Source organism: Ursus maritimus, unplaced genomic scaffold, assembly GCF_017311325.1.
Source record: "Ursus maritimus isolate PB19 unplaced genomic scaffold, ASM1731132v1 scaffold_3, whole genome shotgun sequence".
NCBI classification, from domain to species: Eukaryota; Metazoa; Chordata; class Mammalia; order Carnivora; family Ursidae; genus Ursus; species Ursus maritimus.
In genome coordinates this window covers 14,168,175-14,190,464 of record NW_024425563.1, presented here as the reverse complement: position 1 = coordinate 14,190,464, position 22,290 = coordinate 14,168,175, and the positions used below count along the sequence as shown (strand labels likewise).

The following is a 22,290-nucleotide window of genomic DNA, read 5'->3' as shown; positions in this document are numbered from 1 at the left end:
AAAAAGTCTAGATAATGCTTTCAAAGGACATTACTGGCAAGGAAGGAAGAAAAATAAGGCAATAACTGGAATCGAAGGAGTTTGCCTTTTTTCTTTAAGATGGAAGACACTGCAGCATGTCCGTATGTGGACAGGAATGATCCAGTAGAAAAGGAGAAAGCAACACAACAGAAAGAAGAAATAGTTGAGAATTCTGAGTAAGAGATGGGTAAGAAACAGAAGTGAGGGGGTTGGCTTTCAGATAGAGAGAAGCTCTCTCATCATGAGCATCAGTTAATTAGTATCTGTTATTATTAAACCTTTGGCTTCTAATAAGCCTGCCTTTGTTCTCAGCATATTCACTGTGTGTTATCATGTCATGGCTTATCCACAACATCCTAGCCTAGAGGACGAGAAGAAACAGGCTAGTGGAGTTAGCGGCTACCAGCACCTGTTTGAAATGTGGCAGACCTGGTTTCCACTCTGACTCAATCGTTTAACACCACCATCACGTTGAGTACATTCCTTAGCCTCCTTAAGATTTAATTTCCTAATCAGTAATATGAAGATAATATTGATTTCTATCTTTATATGATTGTGGGAAGGCTCATGTAAGACAACATATATAAAGTTCTTAGCACAGTGCCTGGTACATAGGAAACATTAAACATTATTCTAAATTATAATAGTAGTAATGACTGTATAACTCTCTTTGCATGTCTGTATAAATGTATTTTTCTTGTGTTGTGACAAGGCTGTCTTCAGGTTAATGATTACAGGGACTAGGCTTTTGTGGTTTTTACATTATCGGGGAAAGAACTGCACATCAGTCAGATACTTAGATATTTATTCAGTACGCCTTCATTTTTTTCTCCTAGAGGAGTGAAGATTATAAGCAGTTCCCTTTTCTGGGTTTCTGGATTCAAGTTATAATGAATTTTACTTACTATGTCTCATGGATAAGGCTGGACAGAATTGAAAAACAACAGGAAGGTCTCATAATTCTAAAATATCTCCGAGTTTTGCTTGTGCGCATCTCATAGCATGTTTTATATTATATTCAGAAGTTTCCTATTAGAATGTTCTTAGAAATGAAAGCACAACATTTCAAAATGTGTGGGATGCAGGTAAAGAAGTACTTAGAGGGGGGAAAAAAGAAGTACTTAGAGGGGGATTTACATCCTTAACTGCATTTATTTTTAAAAAATACTGAAAATAAGTGAGTTAAATTGTTAACTTAAAAAACTAAAACAAACAAAACCCAAAGAAACAAAGAACAAAGAGAAAACTCAAAAAAAGTAGAAGGAAGACCACAATAAAACAAATGAGTATAAAATAAAGAAATAGAAAACAAACAAAAAACCTAGAAATGATCAACAAAAGCAAAACTTGGTGCTTTGAAAAGATTAATAAAATAGACAAGTTTATAGCAAAACTAACTTTATAGCAAGAAAAACTTCTCTAAGCAAACTAGGAATAGAAGAAATGTCCTTAATCCAATAAAGGATATCTGTAAAAAGTCTGCAGCAAAATCTCCCACTTGATTTTGAAACATTAGATACCCTCCCATGGTCAGGAATAGGAAAAAGATGCTCTCTTTTATTGTTTCTTTTAAACATTATACTAGAGGTCCTAACAAATGTAATAAGGGAAGAAAATGAAAAGTGAGAAAAAAGGATTAGAAAGAAATAGAACTGCTATTATTTGCATAAAATATGACTGTCAGCATAAAAAAATCAGATATTCCACATGTGAATCAGCAGAACTAACAAGAAAGTTCAGAAGGATCCTTGCTTATAAGATTGGCATAAAAAACAAATGGTGAAATCACATGGTATTTGTCTTTCTCTGACATATGTGGAATTTAAGAAACAAAACAGATAAACACAGGGGAAGGGAAGGAAAAATAAAATAAGATGAAAACAGAGAGGGAGAAAAACTATAAGAGACTCTTAACTGTAGGAAACAAACAGAGGGTTGCTGGAGGGGTGGTGGGTGGGGGGACGGGTTAACTGGGTGATGGACATTAAGGAGGGCACTTGCAGTAATGAGCACTGGGTGTTCTATGCAACTGAAGAATCACTAAACTCTACCTCTAAACTAATAATACACTATATGTTAATTAAAAAAAACCCCAAATGGTGTTTCTACACATGAGCAATACCAATAACAAATATATGTAGATGGCAAAAAGATACTCTTCTGTGCATAAAATTAGAAAATGTTACAGAAGGACAGAGATAATGGAATCAATGTAGAGATAGACCACATTCATAGGTTGAGAATACTCAATGTGGTAATAATGTTGGTACCCTAATTTATACATTTAATGTAATTCCAATAAAAATATCTCGACAGAAGTTTTCATCAAACTAGACTAATTAATTCTAAAATATGAGAAAGTAAGATATTAAAAAGTATTACAGAATTATAATAGTTAAAATAGTAAGGCATTTCCATAAGCCAGAAAAATGGATCAGAATAGACCCAAGCACCTCTATTACTGAGGTGTACGATAGAGGCAGCACTACAAATCAGTGGGGACAGAGGAGTGGGAAACTCTCTTTGCCAACTCTTCATAGGGGTATGCTTGGCTTTAGGGCAGGATTATTTTACCAGGGTCCCAGTGACATAATTGTTCTGATGAGCCACCTCTCATTATAGAACCTGCCTCAACACTTTGCCCTCTGAGGATTGATTTGGTTTCTCAAGCACTTGGAAAGGAGGGGCTCTGCGTAGGGACATCAGATTCTTGTTCCTGCAAAAGGACACCTATTCTTATAGATTAGTGAATGAACATTCTGGTTTGCAGGTTATATCTTAGTAGATAATCTAACTACTACTAACTGAGACACGTGTGAATGTACATCAGATGATTTCCAGCCCTGAGGGCAAGCTGACAGCAAGGTCTTGAGGGAATGCGTTCCAGGAAAGGGGACTGAACATGAGGATAAGGATGCTGAAACAGAGATGAGATGCTAACAGGGCAACTGCGATGACCTCATCGAGAAACTCAGTATTTCCAAGGAGCTCCTGCCTGGAGGCATGACTGAAGCAATTGCTATGCTTACAGTTTCTGTAGTATTAATGGAGCAAGGAAGGAGAAGAAAACAGAATTTAAAATCAACTAACAAGGCTGTAGTGAGTTATTTTCTAAATAAAAACTATTCAGAATTCATTTGCTTATCTTCCTCTCCCTGCCCAAATGTGTGCTTGGAGTCAGCCTGCAGTCACCTATCAATGACTGCTCAGTTTCCATTAATTATTTAACCAGTCAGTGTGGCACAATTATGCCGGCCACCTAGATAAGCCATGGTAGGAATGAAGGAGGGAAAGAAAGAATCATTTCAAAGTTGGGAAATATTTTTGAAATCAGAGAAAAAAAGATGGCAAAATGTCCTCTCTCTCTCTCTCTAATAATGAAAGAAATGCAGACATCAAAATACATTGATGTGTCTACAAAATTAGAAAAAATTTTATAAAAGCCTTTGGTGAAATGGACACACTGACAATGAGACTTGCTGGGACAAACTTTCTGGAAAGCACTGTGTACCAATGTCTGAATCCAGTGACCCGTGGATTTCAGATCTGGGAAAGCTCCATGCATAAACTGTTGGAAAAGCTCACTGAAGTAGCATAACTTAAATTAGCTAAAAAAAAAAAAAATCAAGAACACTCTAAATATTTAATAATAAGAATAGTTTAGTATATTATGAAATGTTCATAAGAGGAATATTATACAGCCATAAAAATAATATTCATAAAGGATTAATAACACAGATATTTCCCCCTTATAGTAAACGAAAAAAAGTAGAAATACAGAGAAATAGAAAAACGCTATACAGGATATAATCTCAAAAACAGAAAAAATTCTCAGAGAAAAAAACTAGAAAGAATTAGAGTAAAATGAAATTAGGCTTTGTCTCTGATAGTTGTAGATTTTTTTGCCCACCTTTCTGTCAAAGCTAGCCAACCTCACATTCTGCTACCATGTCTTAAAACCTTTTGAGAAGGTAACAATTTAAGACCTTGTTTCTAATAATATTTCCAATGTGGCCACAATTTTTAATGGAACTGATGGCCATACATGTCACAAGCAGAGAGTAACCATGACAAAGAGCAGGACAGGTGGGTTACCTGGCTTCACTGGAGAATCAGTTTTTACCCCAAGAGATGTGCTATTTGCCAAAGGAATCTTTCAGCATTTCAAAAACATCAACAACCTCCGAATCTCACCAAGGAGAAATTCTTTGAGAGTGTTGGCGAGAACATAATGGAGGAACCAAGAGTTGGCTGTTTCTAGAAGCACACTACAGAGAAATCACTTTCCCTATGGCTGCTTAAGAGATGCAGTGAGAGAAATCTTGGAGGGCAGGCCATCATTTGATTGTCTTCTCCTACTCCAAACCTCAATCAACTTGACTATCTCTTTAATGAATGATTAATCAACATATCCCCCCCCAATTTATTACACGTGACTTCTTTGGCTAACCAACAGACTGACCACTTTTGTTGAATACATCAAGAAAGGGCTTTGTGTTGGGGAAAATGAAATATTGGGGAATTTCTAGTCTTTACAAATTGATTCTTACTTTGAACATGATCCATATGGTTCCATTTATTTTGAGAATGGGCAGTACAAGGCACACCACTGGCATTGCAGGAAATGTGTATGCTGTAGCAAGAAACAACTGCTTGAGTTGTGAAATGAAACCGAAGGATGCTATCTGAAGCCACTACATATATTTTCTGAAGTCGTTTTCCAACATAAGTATCCTTAATGCAGCAGGCAAAGGGAGAAGCAGGCTCCCTGCTGAGCAAGAAGCCCAATGCGGGACTCAGTCCCAGGAACCTGGGATCATGACTTGAGCCAGAGGCAGACGCTTAACCGACTGAGCCACCCAGGCGTCCCGACCTCATTTTAACTAAACATATTAACAACCGCGCTGTCAGAATAAGATCATATTCTGTGGTGCTAGAGGTTAGGACTTCAACTGATCTTTTTTGGCATGACACGTTTCAACCCATAACACCTGGGGTCCATGGGTTGTCTGAAGAGCCTTTTTGAGACAGACACAGGGCAGTGTGGGAACACTGGGAGCAGGGAGTGTGAAACAAGGGTGCAGAGAAGGAAGTGGGAGCAAGACAAATGAAACCCACTTTGCAATTTTGCCCAGAAGTCCGGTGGCAGTGATCTTTCCCCCTGATGATTTTGGTGCAAGGACTCTGGTTACTAATGGCAACTTTTGGCCAATCCCCAGCTGAAGATGCTCAAGTTCTATATACTTGACTATGGGTTGCAAAGTGAAGTTTATAGTTGTGTCCAGAACATTCTCTGCTGATGCCATATGTTTGAAAATGTCTGAATTTTGTGCAGAGGCACACAAGCAGTGTTTTTGTAAGTGGAGTTACATAATTAGGGCATGGACTTGCATAATAATTAGCACGTGTAATTAGCCACAGACTTCTTGTCCTTTAATTAGACAATCAAGACATCTAATTACAAAATTAAGATGTAATTATGTGGCCCAAGATCTACATATTTCCTTCCATCCATTAGAGATCACATTTAGAAAATAATTCACAAAAACTGATGAAGAAATGAACCTAGAAACCAGATTCAAGGATGTTGAGGGAAGGCTTAAGTGGACTGGTAAGTCTTCTTTGGTCTTCCCTCCTAGGTGTGAGGGGATTTATTTAAAATATCATAGTCTACTTGAATAAATAACTTGTACATACTACACTGTCGACCTTTGGTATACACGCTAATGAAGAGGAATGTTGGCACGACTAATCTGTATAATTCACACGTGGCTCTTGAGTGCGGTTTCTAATCACACTTGAACATGGCCTTATGTGTGATGTCCTGGGAATTCATTCAAACCCAATATAAGGCAGGCAGATGGTGGAAACCTCCTTCCTATTCTTGGTTCTCCCTTATAACTACTTTAAAAGTAGACCCATTGCTCAGAATAATGCAAACCAGCACTTTGGTTGGGTTGTCCTTTCCCTGAATATTTGAGTATTTGATGAAAAGGTCTTATTTTAAGTGCTCCGTATTGGACTACAGGTGGGAAAGGGGAAGGTCGAAGACTATAGCGAACATTCCATCTTTCTAATGGTAAGCGAGTGATTTTAAGAGCAGCATTCTGTTCATTTAAACTCTAGTGTTCCTAGGAAGCTTGGCTGTAATGATAGGCTCTATATTTTTCCTTGCTCCTAAATTGAGATTTGGCTGATCTCTGCATGACGCTAAACACCCAGTTTGACTCATTAATTTTTCTGAACTAACTGAACTTTTGACCTAATTGGCTGGCTGATTAGGGATTACAGCCATATGCCCAAGTTTTTCTAAGCCAGTTCTGACTTTAACTGTGTTATCCCTCTGTTCCCATAAACTGGTGAAATATCCTAGTAATTCCAATGTTTTGACAGCTATGCTGCACTTCTCAGACTGCTGCTTTCTCCTGGAAAGTGGCACCGAAATCTGTCGGGCCACGTTTCCTGATTTTCGGTTAAGAAAATATGCTTCCCATATGGTTTCAGGCCGTGAAAACAAAGACACGAAGAGGTTATAAGCAGTTGGCAATGAGGTCTTGTCTCCATGGTGTGTTCTCTCCCTCCCTATTTTTGTGTTTCTCTATTGGAACACGGAATGTGATGAGGGACAAATTATGTGCAGGGGTCAGTTTTGACCAGCAAAACACACAAATTTGCAAAGGGAACTTATTTTTGCCATTCTTTTTTTTCTCTTTTTTGCTTTGCCTTCTAATAATTGTTCATGGCCCATACAGAAGCAAAGGAATTGAACTGGGAAGACGTACATTTTTAAAAACAACATATTGGTGGAAATTTTAGGTGGTGAAGGGGATTTAGAGGACAGCATCACCAAGGTGTCTTCCACCTGTGAGATTTTAAGATTCCTCAATCTCCAGCCTGTCACAGGATCAGGAGAAATTTCCTGGGGTCCGTTCCACTCACTCACCTCTATCTCTTCGGTCCTTAGATACAGTCAGCTGGAAACCACTCCTTCCACCCTTCCTTGAGGAGAGCTCACTAATTCTGTTTCCTAATAGGGCCAGTGTATGAATGAAAACTTCAATTTCTTGGTTTTTAAGATCTGCTTTTCCCCTCAGGTACTCTACATCAGCGTTTTCAAGACTGGAGAAGTTGGGCATCAGACATCCCAAGCCTTCTCCTTTTATTGGAAACTTGACATTTTTCTTCCAGGTAAGGGCAGTCTTCCATTGTCTTCTAGCATAAGATATGCTGAGCCCATGGCAGCTTTACCCATGAAGCACTGCGTCCATCTAGGTCACCCATACTGGGATGGTCTATATGTGAAGGCACTCTGTGATGAGCCTTCCCCTACTTGAATGAATTCTCACGTGAAGACAACGATACATTGCTTACCACTCATCAACAGGTGTTGAGTCCTGTCATCCATTCATTCATCCATTCACCCCAAAACCAACTGACTGAGTATCTAAATGTGCCAGGCCCTGGGATGTGGAAGAAGTAGTTACTTATGCCCTCAAGCACGCACGTGAAATCACGGCGTTTGGAGCCAGATGGGATGTACTCTAGTACTAGATAAGGCAAGACAGATGGTAGCTGCGGTATCCTTCAGAAGAGAGGGAGATCTGTCACGGCTAGAATCACCCTGGAGGACTTCCTGGAGAAGGAGGTCTGGCAGGAGCAATAAACACAAGGACAAGAACACAAACCAGGTGGGGAGCAACAATGTGTGTGATTGCACTTAAATGAGAAATAGGGCACAGCTTGATGAGCAGCCTGGATGGACTAGAAGCCAAAGATAGGGGAGCACTAGGGGAAGAAACTGTGTGAGAGAGCAACAGGCTGGATTGCTGGCAGTCTAGAAAGGCCAGTGTACTATCACTTTTGAGTGGGAGAGGGACCCTAAAATGGAAGGTGCATGCTGCAGGGGAGAAGATTTAGTTTAAGAAGTCTAGGTGGTGTGGTGAGGGCTTGGCCAAGGTGGTGAAGGTGAAAAGAGAAGGACATTGGGGGCAAAGTTAGTAACTCCTGGGACTAATTCAGTGTAGAGAATTCAAGGAAAATGAGCCGAAGTGCCTCTAAGTATTGAGCCAGGTTCACAGGAAGAATGGCCATGAGAAGGTTGGGAGGGCAGCTGGTTGGGGGAGATACCTTTGATTGGCCGGAGTGACATGCAAATGAAAAGGTCCTGTAGGCATTTGTAGATAGAGGCCCAGGACACTATCTTCTAAGAGTATTTTGTTTTCCTTCATTGGGTTTTCTCAGAAGCCAGATGGTTTAATCTGCGAACTCATGGTAGTGCTACCACCAGACTCTTCATCAGGAGCCGACAGATCCCACATGTGAAGAACTGCTGAGCAGAACAGAGACAGGAAGGGCCAACTGGGCCAATCCTGGTCATATCTGCTCAACATCTCTCTAGGATTTCCCCACCCCCACCCTCAGAAAGGCTGGCCCTCAGCACGACACAGATAACAACGTTAACTATTTCTGTGTTTCTCCCTCTTCCTCAGTTCCTTTTCTCTTCCTTTCTGTCTCTTTTCTCAGTCCAACACTCTTTTTCCTCTTTACTGTTGTTGTTGCTCTCTTCCTAGTGTTTTAAATACCTTCTCCTCACCTCTGTCTCAGGGGTGGCGCATTCACAATGCTAGACCCACAAACAGCGACCTCATTAAGACTTCTGGTGAGTCCTTGAAGCAAGTGTGAAGAAATTTCTAAGTGTCAAAAGAGAATAACAAGCAGGATAGGAAATTCAAAGTAAATAGACTTCACATATTTCTGTGGGGGGAAATGATCAGTTGTATTCATTTGAGTAATTTAATATTAACATTTTGAGGAAAAATAGTAGAACTGTCGATATGAAGAGAACACTGTGCTCCTGCCTCTGGTTAATTTCCACATATGCTCCTTTTCAGCTCGTCATCCTTGTATGTACAAACCTTGCCAAGTTCCTTCTAGAACATAGTAATTTCAGCAACTATTTTTATATTCATAGAAGCTTCCCTTGATGTATGGCAAGCTTAGACTGTGAAAGTAGATGGAATAAGAATGGGATGTATTTCCATTAAGGACGTCCACCTCTTCTATTCCCCCCCCCCAACTCTCTCCTCTTCCCCACCCCTCAGATACAGTCTCTCCTGTATACTGCATTCCCACAACACAGGGATCTAGCAATCTGCAGCTCTTCACCCCTACAGTTCCTCCATCTATATTTGCACTCACACTCCATCCCCACTACATTACCCTATCCCTACAGCACAATGGGTGTAGCATTTTCTGACCCTCCAGCCCAGTTCTGCCTCTAGGTATACTCATTTGCCATGACAAAATGTGTCTGATGTTTTGTCCTATATAAAGTTACTGTAAGGTTCTTATGTTTTGACTACAATTGATTTTAGTTAAAAATTTCACTTGGATCATGATAATTCAGAATTTGTGATAATTTGGATAGATTCAGCAGGCATTTACACATATAGTGGCTGTCAAATGAGGCTTTGCCAAAATTAATAATAATATAAACCAAATTGCAGAGGGGAATGTTAACATAGTTGAGAAAGCAAACAGTTTTCAAATATTTTAGCAGCAATTACACACAATTACTTTAAGTACAGATGATCTCCTTCCATCCGTTAAAGCAGAGTTGACCAAGATTTTTCCTTGGCGATATATTTTTTAAAGCTACTTGTTTATTCTAATACTTCAAAGTACTTGAAAGCAATAGAACTTGAATTCTTTTTTATTGTTTGTGTAATTGTGTTCTCACGGTTCCAGACTTTTCCTGAATAAATTTGACTACTTGAAATTTTGTTTAATCTTATTCTTACATAGTGCTGTGTTTTCCGCAGGGTTTCTGGGAAGGCCAAATGGAGCTCAGAAAGCTATATGGACCTCTGTGTGGGTAAGAGGGAACTCCACTTTTCTACCATTTATCTTGATTTCTACATGTTCTGATAAGGAAGCAATAACCAGAATGGGGATCTTGTATGTGTTTAGGTCTTTTGAGGATCCACAAAGAGAGGGCCTAGCTATACAGACGAGGCTCGTGGAGGAGGCCCCGGGATTGCCCAAGGGGACCCCGTGCTAGGCTGAAAGAACACGACTTCCCAGCCTTTAAGACCCTGACCAGTTAGGTCAGACCCTGGGTGCCTTGACCATCTCACACCACTGCTGCAATTGGACACAGTGGCCCTCCATTCCTCAGTCTAGTTTGCCTTGAGAACCCATGACTGGTCTTTTCTCATGAACTTACCGAAACCTTACTTGGACCCGTTTTGTTCAACTCTGTGGGAAAACATGCTGTCAGCTGTATGACCATATAATCTACCATCTAATACAATACACTAGTGTTGAATGTGAAAAGGGGTGCTAGTAATAATTACCCTAGGACAACACTGGACATGATGACTGTCCTGGATATATTGGGACATCGGGTCACCCTAGTTCTTAGCCATGTAAAGTACTAGAGCCCCTCTTTTTTTCTTGAATTTTCCTTTTTATGCCTCAGAGAATGCTCCTTCTTTAAGAAAAAAATAATAAAATTCCAGAATCTGGTGAACAAACATATGTTAAGACCATTTATTCTTTTCAAGATTTGACAGACTTGAGTCCTATTGCTTCTCGGTGTGCGTCTTTCCACACTGGAGTCCTAATCGTTTTAGTTTGGTCTCCTATCACTCCTCCTCAGCCATGGGGTGATTTTTAGCAGCCCTTCTCCAGACCTCCAGGTCTATGGTCACTGTTTTAGGTGCAGTAAACTTCTGCTGTGTTCCTAATGTACGTGCTAATGGGGTCCAGTGGTTTGTGAACCCTTCTATCCATAGGATCCATGACGCTTATTCTCCCGGTGATGATTTCAAAAGACAGAGTTGTACTCTGTGGAAATGGCCCTACCTGGGAGACCCACAGTTTTGGCCAAGTTGTTCTCACTGCTCTTTAGTTTGCTATATGATCCTGCAAAAGTAGTAAATTGTCATACTAGACGCTCTCTGAATTAGTTCGTTATTGCCGCATAACCAACCAATCTAAATTGCAGGGACTAAAACAACAAATTATTATTCATCATGTGTCTAAGGGGTGGCTGGAATCGACTAATCTATGCTACCCTTGGCTCAACTCAGCTGGGCTTTCTGGTGCATCTGCTGGTCCTCTGGGCAGGTAGCTCATTTAGCACAGGCTCAACTGGGGGAGCTCTGCTCCACTAATCTCTCATCCTTCTTGGAATAGCAAGCAAACCAGGGAAGGCTCTTCTTAAGATGAAGGCAGATGTTCAAGACAGCAAACCTAACAGCGCAAGAACATTTTAAGTTTCTGCTGCAGCATGTCTGCTAACATCCTATTGGCCAAACCAAGTTAAATGGTCAAACTCAGGCTCAGGGCAGGAAGCACACTCTGCCCACAGTGAGACCAAAGCAAGTCACTTGGCCAAGCCTGACATCAATGGGGCGGGGTTGTGTTCCTCTGATGGAAGGGCAGGGAGGTGGTGCACACCTTTCAACAATAAACAACTCTACCTAGTTCTCTAAGATATCTTTTAGCTTGGTCTTCACTTACTTCTTTTTGTAATGTGCATAGCTTCTTGCTTTAAGCATGATAGATACTTAATAAAGGCTCAAGGGGTTGACCCATTTACCTTTCTCTTACTCTTGTGCTGCTCTATTGCTTTTTAAAAGTTCTCATTCCAGTTCTTTCTTTCCAAGAGTCTCATTCTGTGGTTGACCTGACACTGACCTTGGAGACTGTCCCATACATTACTGAGACATAGCACTGACTCAGAATGACAGTAGCTTCCCTAGAATTAGGAAGAGTCCTCTCTAAGTTTGAATTCTAGGAATCCATTCCCTGGAGTACTTCTTGTACAGATTTTTCAGAGTAGAGCACTTGGGTATTTTAAAATAATTTAAAAATGTCAGATGAAGAGTTTAAAGGGCACTGTATTAACTGGTGGGTGGTGTGGTGTGCATGCATGTATGAGAGGTGGGGGGCAAAGAGAAAGAGAGAGGGAGGAAGGGAGGGAGGGAGGGAGAATCAGTTTCCTTGACAACAGGATGTCTAATCAACTCCCCCCCCAATTTTAACTAAGTTAACACCGTTTATCCTTTTCATTTCAAGAAAACGTAAATCAAAGAGAATTATTTCAAATGAGGTTGTAGAGAGAGAAATTGTAGTATTATCTCCACTCTTTGTTCCCACCTCTGGTGGAAAGGGGAAAAAAGCAAGGTGATGGCATAATTTCTTCATACAAAACTGTCAACATTTTTCTGCTTTAGAAAAAAAGATGAGCCATAAAATGCTGACTTCTTTTTAAACACGTCCATTCCTGGATTTGCAGGCAGAACAGTGGTGGGGCAAAGTCCTGGTTGAGCTCTGTGGTCTTGATGAGACTGAGTGTGCTCACCTTTTAAAATGAAAGGGATGAACTAGCCTATATTTAAGGTCCTTTCTAGCCCTAAAAATTGTCTTATTACTGCTTAAATTTTACCAAAATGTTTTCGCTGGTGGGGAATGTCGAGGATGAACTACGTTCAATGAAAGACGCTTCCTTTACACAATGATTTGGTTTAAGTTGTATTAATTTTTAGACGATTTATTTTTTTAAAAGATTTTATTTACTTATTTGAGAGAGAGAGAGAGAAGGTGTGCACAAGCAGGGGGAGTGGCAGAGGGAGAGGGAGAAGCAGACTCCCTGCTGAGCAAGGAGCCCTACTCAGGGCTCGATCCCAGGACCCTGCTATCATGACCTGAGCCAAACGCAGACGCTTAATGGACGGAGCCACCCAGGTGCCCCTGACTACTTCTATTTTTTTAGAAAATACTATCAAGACCAGATTGGTCTTCTTGAAGATTAAAATGATAGACTGATTCACCGTTTGACAAGGGAAGGCCCACACTGTTGATGCCATATAGAGAGGCACTGTGTAGTTAGGTGGCAGGACAGTACTCCATGTTGGGAGAAACGTGCACAGAGAGGACCTCCTCTCTGCTCTGGACCTGGAAGCCAAATATGGGGATCATGATGCTTATAATCTGGTTGTTATCATAGCAACTCAGTCAGAGTTTGGGTCTCCAAACTGGAGATCGGCTCCTTATTCATTTTCCCTCCCACTCACTGCTATGGGGAAGATACTGCTAGAGAAGCTTTCTGCCAAGAAGGGTTGACAACATCACTGTTTATTGTCATCGCCACCACCGCCACCACCACCGAGAACAAAATGTCTTTACCAAGTATCTAATTATGTAGCCTGCTTTGCCACGCGCTGTGCAGATAAAACTACACATGTTGTCTCTGCCTTCTTTGAACTTGAATGTAAAGCAGATGGACTGACATGCATACCTATCCAGTTTTTATTCACAATACTTGATTTGAACTCTTCTGAACTGCACAGTAGTATCCCTGACAACATAATAGGAAGAAAGCAAGGCTTTACGGTTTTAGACAACCTGCAGTCAATTAATGATTACTGGTTAGGTCCTTCAGTCTGAGCATGAGCCCCAAGCTGGATTTATATTCCTTCCTAAACCCTGAGAGAATAGCATCAACATAATCATCAGACATTTGTGATTGGATAGAAACAGGATGGAGATTATTTTCCCTTCCAATTTGTAATTGACTTTATAATCCAGTGGATGACAAGCCTTTATTATACTATTACTATTAATTACTTATAAATACTTACGGCACCTAAGTTCAGCTCATTTGTGACTCCTAAAGGCTCCTATCCAAAGCTTCTTTACCCTTCTCTTATTTGTCTTTTAAAGTGATAGCTCTGTAGCTGTTTTCCCCATCTCTTCTTGCCCTCACATCACTTTGACCTTGATTTCTAGTATAAGCTTCTCTCCCTCTTGTTGAATTTGATTCTCATGCTTCTTGGCCTCCATCATTCTCTGCCCCTCCATTTGATTAGTGACCCCTCATTCCTGTATCCTTTATCAAGCCAGATTTGTTCAATGGTCTCATATACCCTCATTAGAACAGTAAGTTTTAAGTGGGTAAGCATGCACATTGTATATAATTCATAAAGTACAAATAAGTATTCAGCAAAAAGTAAAACTGACTTCCTTCTTGGACTCTTAGCCACTCATCCCCAGAAGCAACCTCTGTTATCAATTTCTTAACACTCGGATGAATAATATATGATAGATGCTGTTCTTTAACTTGCTTGTTCATTAATGATATTTGTGAAATTGTCCCATTTCAATACATTCATTCCTGTTAAATGGTATTTTATTTTTTAAGGATTCCATCGTACGGATGTATCTTAATTCTAAAAATAAGTTCTCAATTGATGAACAACTTTTGCTCTTATAAATAATACTGCAATGAATATTCTTGTATATATATCATTGCTGTCTTATGTAAGTATGTCTGTAGGATAAATTCCTAAAGCAAATTATTAGGTCAAAGGTTATCTATATTTTTTATTTTATTTTAAATTGTTCTGTCTAGGAGTTATATCCATATACATTCTCATAAATAAGTATATGAGAGTTCCTGGTTCTCTCACGTGATGGCCATTAAAATGCGGTGGTCATGATTTTAAGTCTTTACCACCTGATGGTACTTTTGATTTGCACTTTTCTGATTATGAGCAAGCTTGGATATCTTTTTGTATTGCATTTTGTTTTCTGAAGAATCCTTTGCCACTTTTCTATTGGATTATTGTTTAACTTTTATTTATGATGTATTTTTTCCAATCAGAAAACATTTGGGTTTTTATTGCTGAATTTAATCAATTTTAATGGTCTCTACATTTTGGATCTTACTCAAAAAGATATATATATATATATATATTTTTTTTTTTTAGCGTCCATTTTTCTGGTGTTTTTTATTTCATCTAAAAAATTTAGATATTTAATACAGCGGGAATTTATTTGAGAGTAAGGCTAGAAGGAGGCATTCGCTCTTATGTTTTTCAGATGGTGGTATTCCATCTAGAAATTCACCCTTTTCTAACTGAAATGAACGTCATTGTTATCATTTATTAGCTCCCGCATCTATTTCTGACTTCCGTGCGCCATTCCCCTGCCTAATCACATGCCAGCGCTGCACCAAATAACCGCATTTGGATATCATGCACGTAGCAGCTCTGGTACCCAGCAGTCATAGAATGTTCTCAGAGCACCTTTGCAAGCCTCAGAATCTGAAGCAATCTCTCAGGGAAGCTTGAGTCCCTGAACTGGGGGAAAAAAAATCAATTTAGCAAACAAATAAGGCTTTGGTATAAAAGGCCTGGCACTTAGACACAAGGTTCGTGCCCACGGGAGGTGGAGGTGTCTCATATGCCTCCAACTTGGAGGTTTTTAGCACCATTTTTATTTAATTAGCTAGCACACACGAACTAATAGCACCTTGTCACCAGACAGTGAGGAAGTTGAGAACTTTGGGATGCATATGGAAAAGCAATGAAAACAGTAAGGTCATTTCAATGTTTTTTTAAGCTCAGATTCCATTGCGCCATCCATTAGGAGAGTGTGCGTTTCGGAAGAGAGTCCGGTACGGAACCTCGTAAGTGCTCTACGCCATCGTGCTTACGTGCGAGGCAGGTGCGGCTGCAGGACAGCGCCGAGATGGTTGGCTTTAATGTAGTCGGACAGCTATGTCATCAACGTGCGGGACATCTGCTGGCCCACCTCCACAGATACAGAACTCTGGGAATGAAAGGGCTCTGAGGGTCTCAGCCTGCTGCAGCCCTGTGCCCCCTGGGTGCTCTCTAAGAAGACACTGGACACTTGAACACGCTGCACTGGACTTGAAAACGTGGCTGAGGATGGGGCGGGCTGGAAACTACTGCTGCTTTGTTCAAGAAAATACAAGCGTTCAGACTCACCCCTGGGAAGCTGATAGGGGGGAAGGGTTCTCCTTTTGAAACTGGACTGAGCTCAAGAGAAACACAGATGCTGAAGGATGGCAGAACGTTAAGGTGGGAATGAAGCCACTATTGCAGAAAGTTGCACAGATGCTCGTGCATAGGAGTCAGAAGTGTACGTTTCTGCAGCCGATCTGGAGTGCATGTCTCAGAAAGAGAGTCCTTTACTAAGTGTGTGACCTAAAGATGTGACTCAGTTTGAAGAGGAATTAATGAAAATGAAAACTACTCTAATGTCGGAGAAGACACGATATCCCTGAAACTATGGAATGAAGTACAGAAATCCTGAATTATTTTAACATCTCTGGCCATGCGGCCAGATGGGGGGCAATATTTGGGTCTCCTAATTTGGTAAAAGTTGAGTCTTTCATGAAAGTGTAGAAAACAAAGCATAGAATCGCCATTTTCAGGTAACATGAGTCTGAAACCAAAATTAATATGAGACCTGGTGGTCTATATGCCATAATTGTTGGGAATCATACAGTGAGTTAAATATCCATATTCTCGCTGGTCAAAAGAGATCAATCGCTAACACTCAGCTTACAAGGGCACATTTTAAATGAGTAATTAATTATGCTGGTGTTGCATTTGGGGGGGGGGCATTGTTTTATAAAAATGAATAGAAGTGGCTGGTTTTTTTTCCAGGAGGCCTTTAAGAGTACGAAGAAAGTTGTCGGCAGGAAAATACATGACAAATATCACCCATCAAAACATGTAGCCCAATAGGTAGAATTATCAAAGGAACAGTTGTCCTAAGATAATTAGGCAATCAAGACCAAAAAGGACAGGAAGAATTCTGGGAGCATCCCACTACTCATGAATGAGCCTTGCCTAGACTCTTCACATCTCCATCCCTATCACAATCTCTCGTTACACCTGAGTTACTACAAGGCTTCCATTCTTCCTTATGGTTTAACATCACCTTTTTTTCTAGTCTTCATCCAAAGACCCTTCTGATGTTGACCCATTTTTTCTGGGCTTCGAATCTCTTCTTTCACCCACCATTTCTCACCACTTCCTTTCCGCCATTCTCATTCCATGACAACCTATAGATGGTGGTCACTGCGTACTTGAATGGCTCCTACTGTCCAGGTCTTTGGGACCCACACTCCTAAAGATCAAGAGCCTATATGAATTCCTCTTCCTGGGGTAGAAAAACATCAAACAGAGCATTGCCAACTTACAATAGAAAACCGGGGTTCACATTCCAGCTCCAGGTCTCCTATCTGCCCCTTGTTAGCTTGATGGATTTAAGCCAACCTCTTCCCCTCTCCAAGCCCCAGATTTCTCTAAATAAAATGAGGGATGTGGACTCTATCAGTTACTTTGACACTTGAATTATGCACCTCGGTGAATAATATATTTTACATGGTGATCTAGGACACGCACACACTTGAAATAAAAGTCTTACAAAAGAACATCTTATTTACTCTAAGATCCACATTGACCTATTCTAGTCTATTATTTCCTGGAAAAAAAAACCCAACAAATACAAGCTGGTCACGACTCACTAAATCGGTTTCATAACCACTAGCAAGTCAAGATGAGCAATTTGAAAAGCAAAGGGCCAGATGATACCTGAAACCCTTGCCAGTTCTAAATGAGGTGGCTGCAAACCAATGGCTCAACCCCAACAGTCTGCGCTAGAAAATTCATATAAGCCCCTGTTTTTATGGTGGTTTAAGACTCAGAGATCCCTGACCAAATCAGCAGCTGAAATAGAATATAAGCTGAACCGTCCCTCCAGAGATGGGGTTCCGTCACCTCATTGCAGAACCAGCACTTGTTGCCTAAGAGCCCCTTGCCGCTAGTTCTTTAAAATCACAAGTTCAGGCATTATTACAATTATTGCCCAGCCTTAACCCAGAATCTTTCAAGTGAAAAAGCGTAACAAAATATATGGGTTGGCAATTTAAAATATCTGTTAGGATGATTTTTGCATTGAGAGTCAATATCTAAGTAATTCATGGGAATACCCTGTCTCAGCGAGGTATGGCCATCCTTGCTTACTTCCAGGGGATGGGGCAGTAGAGGGAATGGCCTAGAAACTGGAAATAGCCCCATTCACTGGGGTGGCCAGGTATGGAAAACTGACCAGGCTGGGGGTGCTCACAGAGCGGGTTCCAGCCAATGAGCAAAGCACAGTGTTTAAAGGGCAAGAAATTGGCAGCTCCCCATTTCAGCAAACACTGGCCATTGTGAACAGTCCAGGAGAAGGCTGCCCACAGAGAAGGTGTCCGCGGGACAATGATCAGGCATCCAGAAAGGCTGGAATCAGGAAGGCCTGTCAGTGAATGTTAGGGCCCACCAAGAGGGGGTTCCAGGCCCTCAGAAGCGGGTCTGGGAGGAGGACGAGCAGGGCATCAGGGGGAGAGGCCTGGGGACAAATCAAGCACAGGTGTTTAGTCCTTAGACTGGGGGCAGGATGTGAAGCCCAGGAGGCAGAAACCAGACCCAGTCCCTGCTGTCGTCTGGGGACAAGAGATCCACCCTGGCTGGAGTAGATCATTTATCCCCCAGATGACAGCCATGCACCAGTGTGCCCCTGAACAACAGAACATCTCAAATTAAAATTGCATAAAAGCTCTATTTCCAGCTAATATTTTCAAATAATAAATTCCATATTTAATTGAATTGTACCTGCAACAAATCCAAGTTGTTCGACCCAAAATGCAAAATAGAATTATGTAACCTAGTCATGAATCACTGTGGCATTTGCCAAGGCATTCTCCCATCTGGAAGCAGGTCCAGATAACACATGGCATGAGCAGACATCTTCTGTCGAGAACTCTTTTGCACAGATACTCTAAAAAATTGCACACGCTTACCCAATTCTTATGGCTCTCAACCCTAATTAATTGAGAATGCAAATAGCATCCCTATTCTGTCCAACAAGAAGAATGACACACCATCTTTGATTTCATGACGTAAAAAAAGTCATGACTAAATTCAAAGGAGCAACTAATTCCCAATTCACACAGAGCTTAAAGTTCCTCTTTATCCTGATTTTGGGAGCAGAGAAACTTTTTTCAAGTTCTTGGAACCCTTGAATGATTAAAAGAAAAAAAAGCAAACAGTTTTAAATCTTGTTACTCAACACGGGGCAGAAGGCAGAGGCGTCTAAATGTCTACACCGAATTAACTCTAGATACATAGTATAAACTTTCAAACAAACAATCACATATCATCACACACATTTGAAATTCTAAGTTTTGAATTATCAAATTTTATCTTTAAATTGGACCATATAGGGGCACCTGGGTGGCTCAGTCCGTTAAGCATCTGCCTTCCGCTCAGGTCATGGTCCCAGAGTCCCAGGATCAAGCCCTACCTTAGGCTCGCTGCTCAGCGGAGTGTCTGCTTCTCCCGCTGCCCCTCCCCTTGCTTGTGCTCTCTCTTTCTAATAAATAAATAAAATCTTTTTTAAAAAATGATAAAATGGACCATATAGGGGCGCCTGGGTGGCAAGGTCGGTTAAGCGGCCAACTCTCGGTTTCGGCTGAGGTCATGATCTCATGTGTGGTGGGATCAAGCCCTGTGTCAGCCTCCGCACTCAGCATGGTTGGGGGGGGGGTCCTGCTTGAAGATTCTCTCCCTCTGCCCCTCCCCCCCACATGCACTCATGCTCTCTCCCTCTCTCTCCAGATAAATAAAACCTTTGTTAAGAAAATAAAATAAAATGGACCATATTCTCCTTTGTTCCTCAGGACCCCTAAATCTTTTAGAGTTTGGGTCATTTACTTTGCACTGCAATTATTCCTGGTCAGTCTTAAGTGTGATACTTCCGCCACTGTGCACACGAAGTAATTCCTAGCAAGGGGCTGCCAGGTTTTATGATGCCTGCATGCCTGGGGCAGATCATAGCAACTGAATTACTAAAATAAGTTCCTTGATTAGTGTTTGCATCTCAAGACCATGCTCCTCACAACTTCTCCCCATCACACCCCCAAACTGGAAGAATTTTGCAACCTACTATGTGAAATTTTCCACTCTGAGTGAGGCTCGCAGGGTACTGGCCTACTGACGAAGGCCTGACTCTCTGACATGCTCTCCAGGCTCCCCGCATTAACCACTAAGGAGGCACTGTTAGCAAATGATGCTATCTTTGCCCCTGTTTAAAGAGGAACTTATAACCTTTGCCCTGGGTCTTTGGCTGGGGGATGGCCCGTCTCCGCATGGTAGGTGGGCGGACGTGGTGAGCGTGGTTATTTTGTGTTCCAACACCAACCAGCACCACTCAGGCTGCAAGGGAAGTGGCACCCAGGTATTGATCAAGACTACTGCCCTTCCCGACAGGACCCCCGGAGAAGGAAATCCAGGTCCCGGCGGGGTCATCCCCCTCCATCTTCCCCATTGCTAATGCAGTGCCCGGTGCATATTAACCACCGGAGAGGCCATTGTTGAGTGGACCTTACACTTTCCTTTGAAGGGTGTCTCTAACTCTCCAAGTTCTCTTCTCAGATTCACTGCCAGACTACGGGTGGTGCCTTATGACTCACATGGCCACTGGATCCTTCCAAAGGACTCCAGCCTAAGGATTCTTAACTGCTTCCCCAAAGTTGTAGATGTCTCTGCTGGAGTTTGGGTCCCTCAGACCATCCCAGTTCTTTGCCCTCCTTAGCTTGGGATCCTACTAGGATGTTATCTCCTGAATGGACACTTAACATCCTGAGTTCTGTCCTCCCCCAAATCCATACTTGTTAACAAGTAACAGGGTTCCATGTCCAAGACCCTGCAACTGACATCCACAGAATAAAGATTTCATCAAAGTAGGTGGAATGGGATTTCATGCCTCCACATCCCATGGCTGTGGGATTAATGGGTCGCCGGATTCCTGGTCAGATCCAGGTGCTGAGGATGTCATGCATGAAGGACGTTCGGCTGGAGGGCTTTTTTTGTGGTAAAATACAACATAAAATTTACCATCCTAATCCTTTCTAAGTGGACAGTTCAGTGGCATTAAGTACATTCAGGCTGTTGTGGAACGATCCCCACCACCCTTCCCCAGAACTCTTCTCATCTTGAAAAAACAAACGCTATACCCATTAACCTCCCCAACCCCCACTTCCTCTAGCCCCTGGCAGCCAACATTCTACTTTCTGGCTTTATGATTTCGACTGCTCTAGGTACCTCAGATAAGTGGAATCATACCATATTTGTCTTTTTGTGATGGACTTATTTCACTGAGCATAATGTCCTCAGGGTTCACCCATGTTGCAGCAGGTGTCAGAATTTCCTTTTTTTTTTTTTTAGGGCTGAATGATATTTTATTGTACGTATATACCACATTTTGTCTATCCATTCATCTGTCTGTGGACCCTTGGGCTTCCCACCTTTAGGCTATTGTGCACAATGCAGCTATGAATATGGGTGTGTAAGCAGCTCCTCGAGATCTCACTTTCAATTCTCTTAGGGATATATCCAGAAGAATTGCTGGATCATGTGGTAATTCTCTTTTTAATTTTTTGAGGCACTGCCCTACTGTTTTCCATATTGACTGCACCATTTTACATTTGGACAACATTTTGTAACAGTGCTTTATTATTCCCTTTGACCGTGGCCATGTGGCCACTACTTCTTGCCTTCCAACCTTGAGAGTGAACTCCCAGAGAAATGTAAACTTCTCCTTGTGCTCTGGAATCCAACTGGTCCATTTGAGCCACACATTTCTAATTGGAATGCATGGCCCCAGTCATCTTGCCCCAACTTCCTGTTGACTATAAGCCAGCGAGCACATTCTTTACCAGACTAGCCCTGTTATCAACAAATGCTTGAACTGCACCATAAATTCAGTTCGTTTTAAAAAATTCCCAGTAGTCCCCTCCCGGAGCCCCTTCTCCTCTTATCTCACTCTCTGCCAAACCCTTTACAATTTATGTGTTTGCTTTTCAATTCTGCGTTCAGCCCCTCCAAGCTTCCTCTTCCCCTCCAGATCACTGTAGCCTTTGTGTCTCATCTCAATTTAGTCCTCGGTGTGTGGGACTCCTGTTGACATCTACTTTCTCATTCACGGGGCCACGTCTCCTCTCCTGGGCACTGGCCCTTCACTATCCAGGCTTCCCACCTCAAGTAACTTGTCCAGATCATGGCCTTGCTTGTGGCGGTTTGCTGGAGGAGGCACACCGAAGTCCCCCTCGGTCCTTGGGCCTCTGCACCGAGTGTGCGCTCACTGAGAGAGGCCGACGGCCTTCACAGCTGGCCACGTCAGGAGAGATGGTGGGTGGCCCATGGAGAAGAGCACACTCAGGCGCATCAGCTTGGGAGGAAGTTTCGAGGTTTTGGCTGGGACAGAGAAAGGGAGAGAGTGCACGCTGAGGGTGTGCTAGGCCAGTGTGATCTGTGGGGCAGCTGTAGAGAGCACGACCTTGGCAGTGCGGGAGAGGAGACAAACCTAAGCCTTGGTACTAAGAAGTGCGTTACTCGAAGGCAG

At 41.8% G+C, this 22,290-nt stretch overlaps 1 protein-coding gene across 1 annotated transcript in view; it reads left to right on the top strand.

Annotated features, from left to right (window-relative positions):
- The window catches only part of TBXAS1 (thromboxane A synthase 1), a 151,229-nt gene that overhangs the window by 28,536 nt on the left and 100,403 nt on the right, over positions 1-22,290 (top strand). The window contains exons 2-3 of the mRNA XM_040643944.1: positions 7,116-7,209; positions 9,843-9,895. Of these exons, the coding sequence (XP_040499878.1) occupies positions 7,116-7,209; positions 9,843-9,895 (147 nt within the window). The remainder of the gene's footprint in view (positions 1-7,115; positions 7,210-9,842; positions 9,896-22,290) is intronic.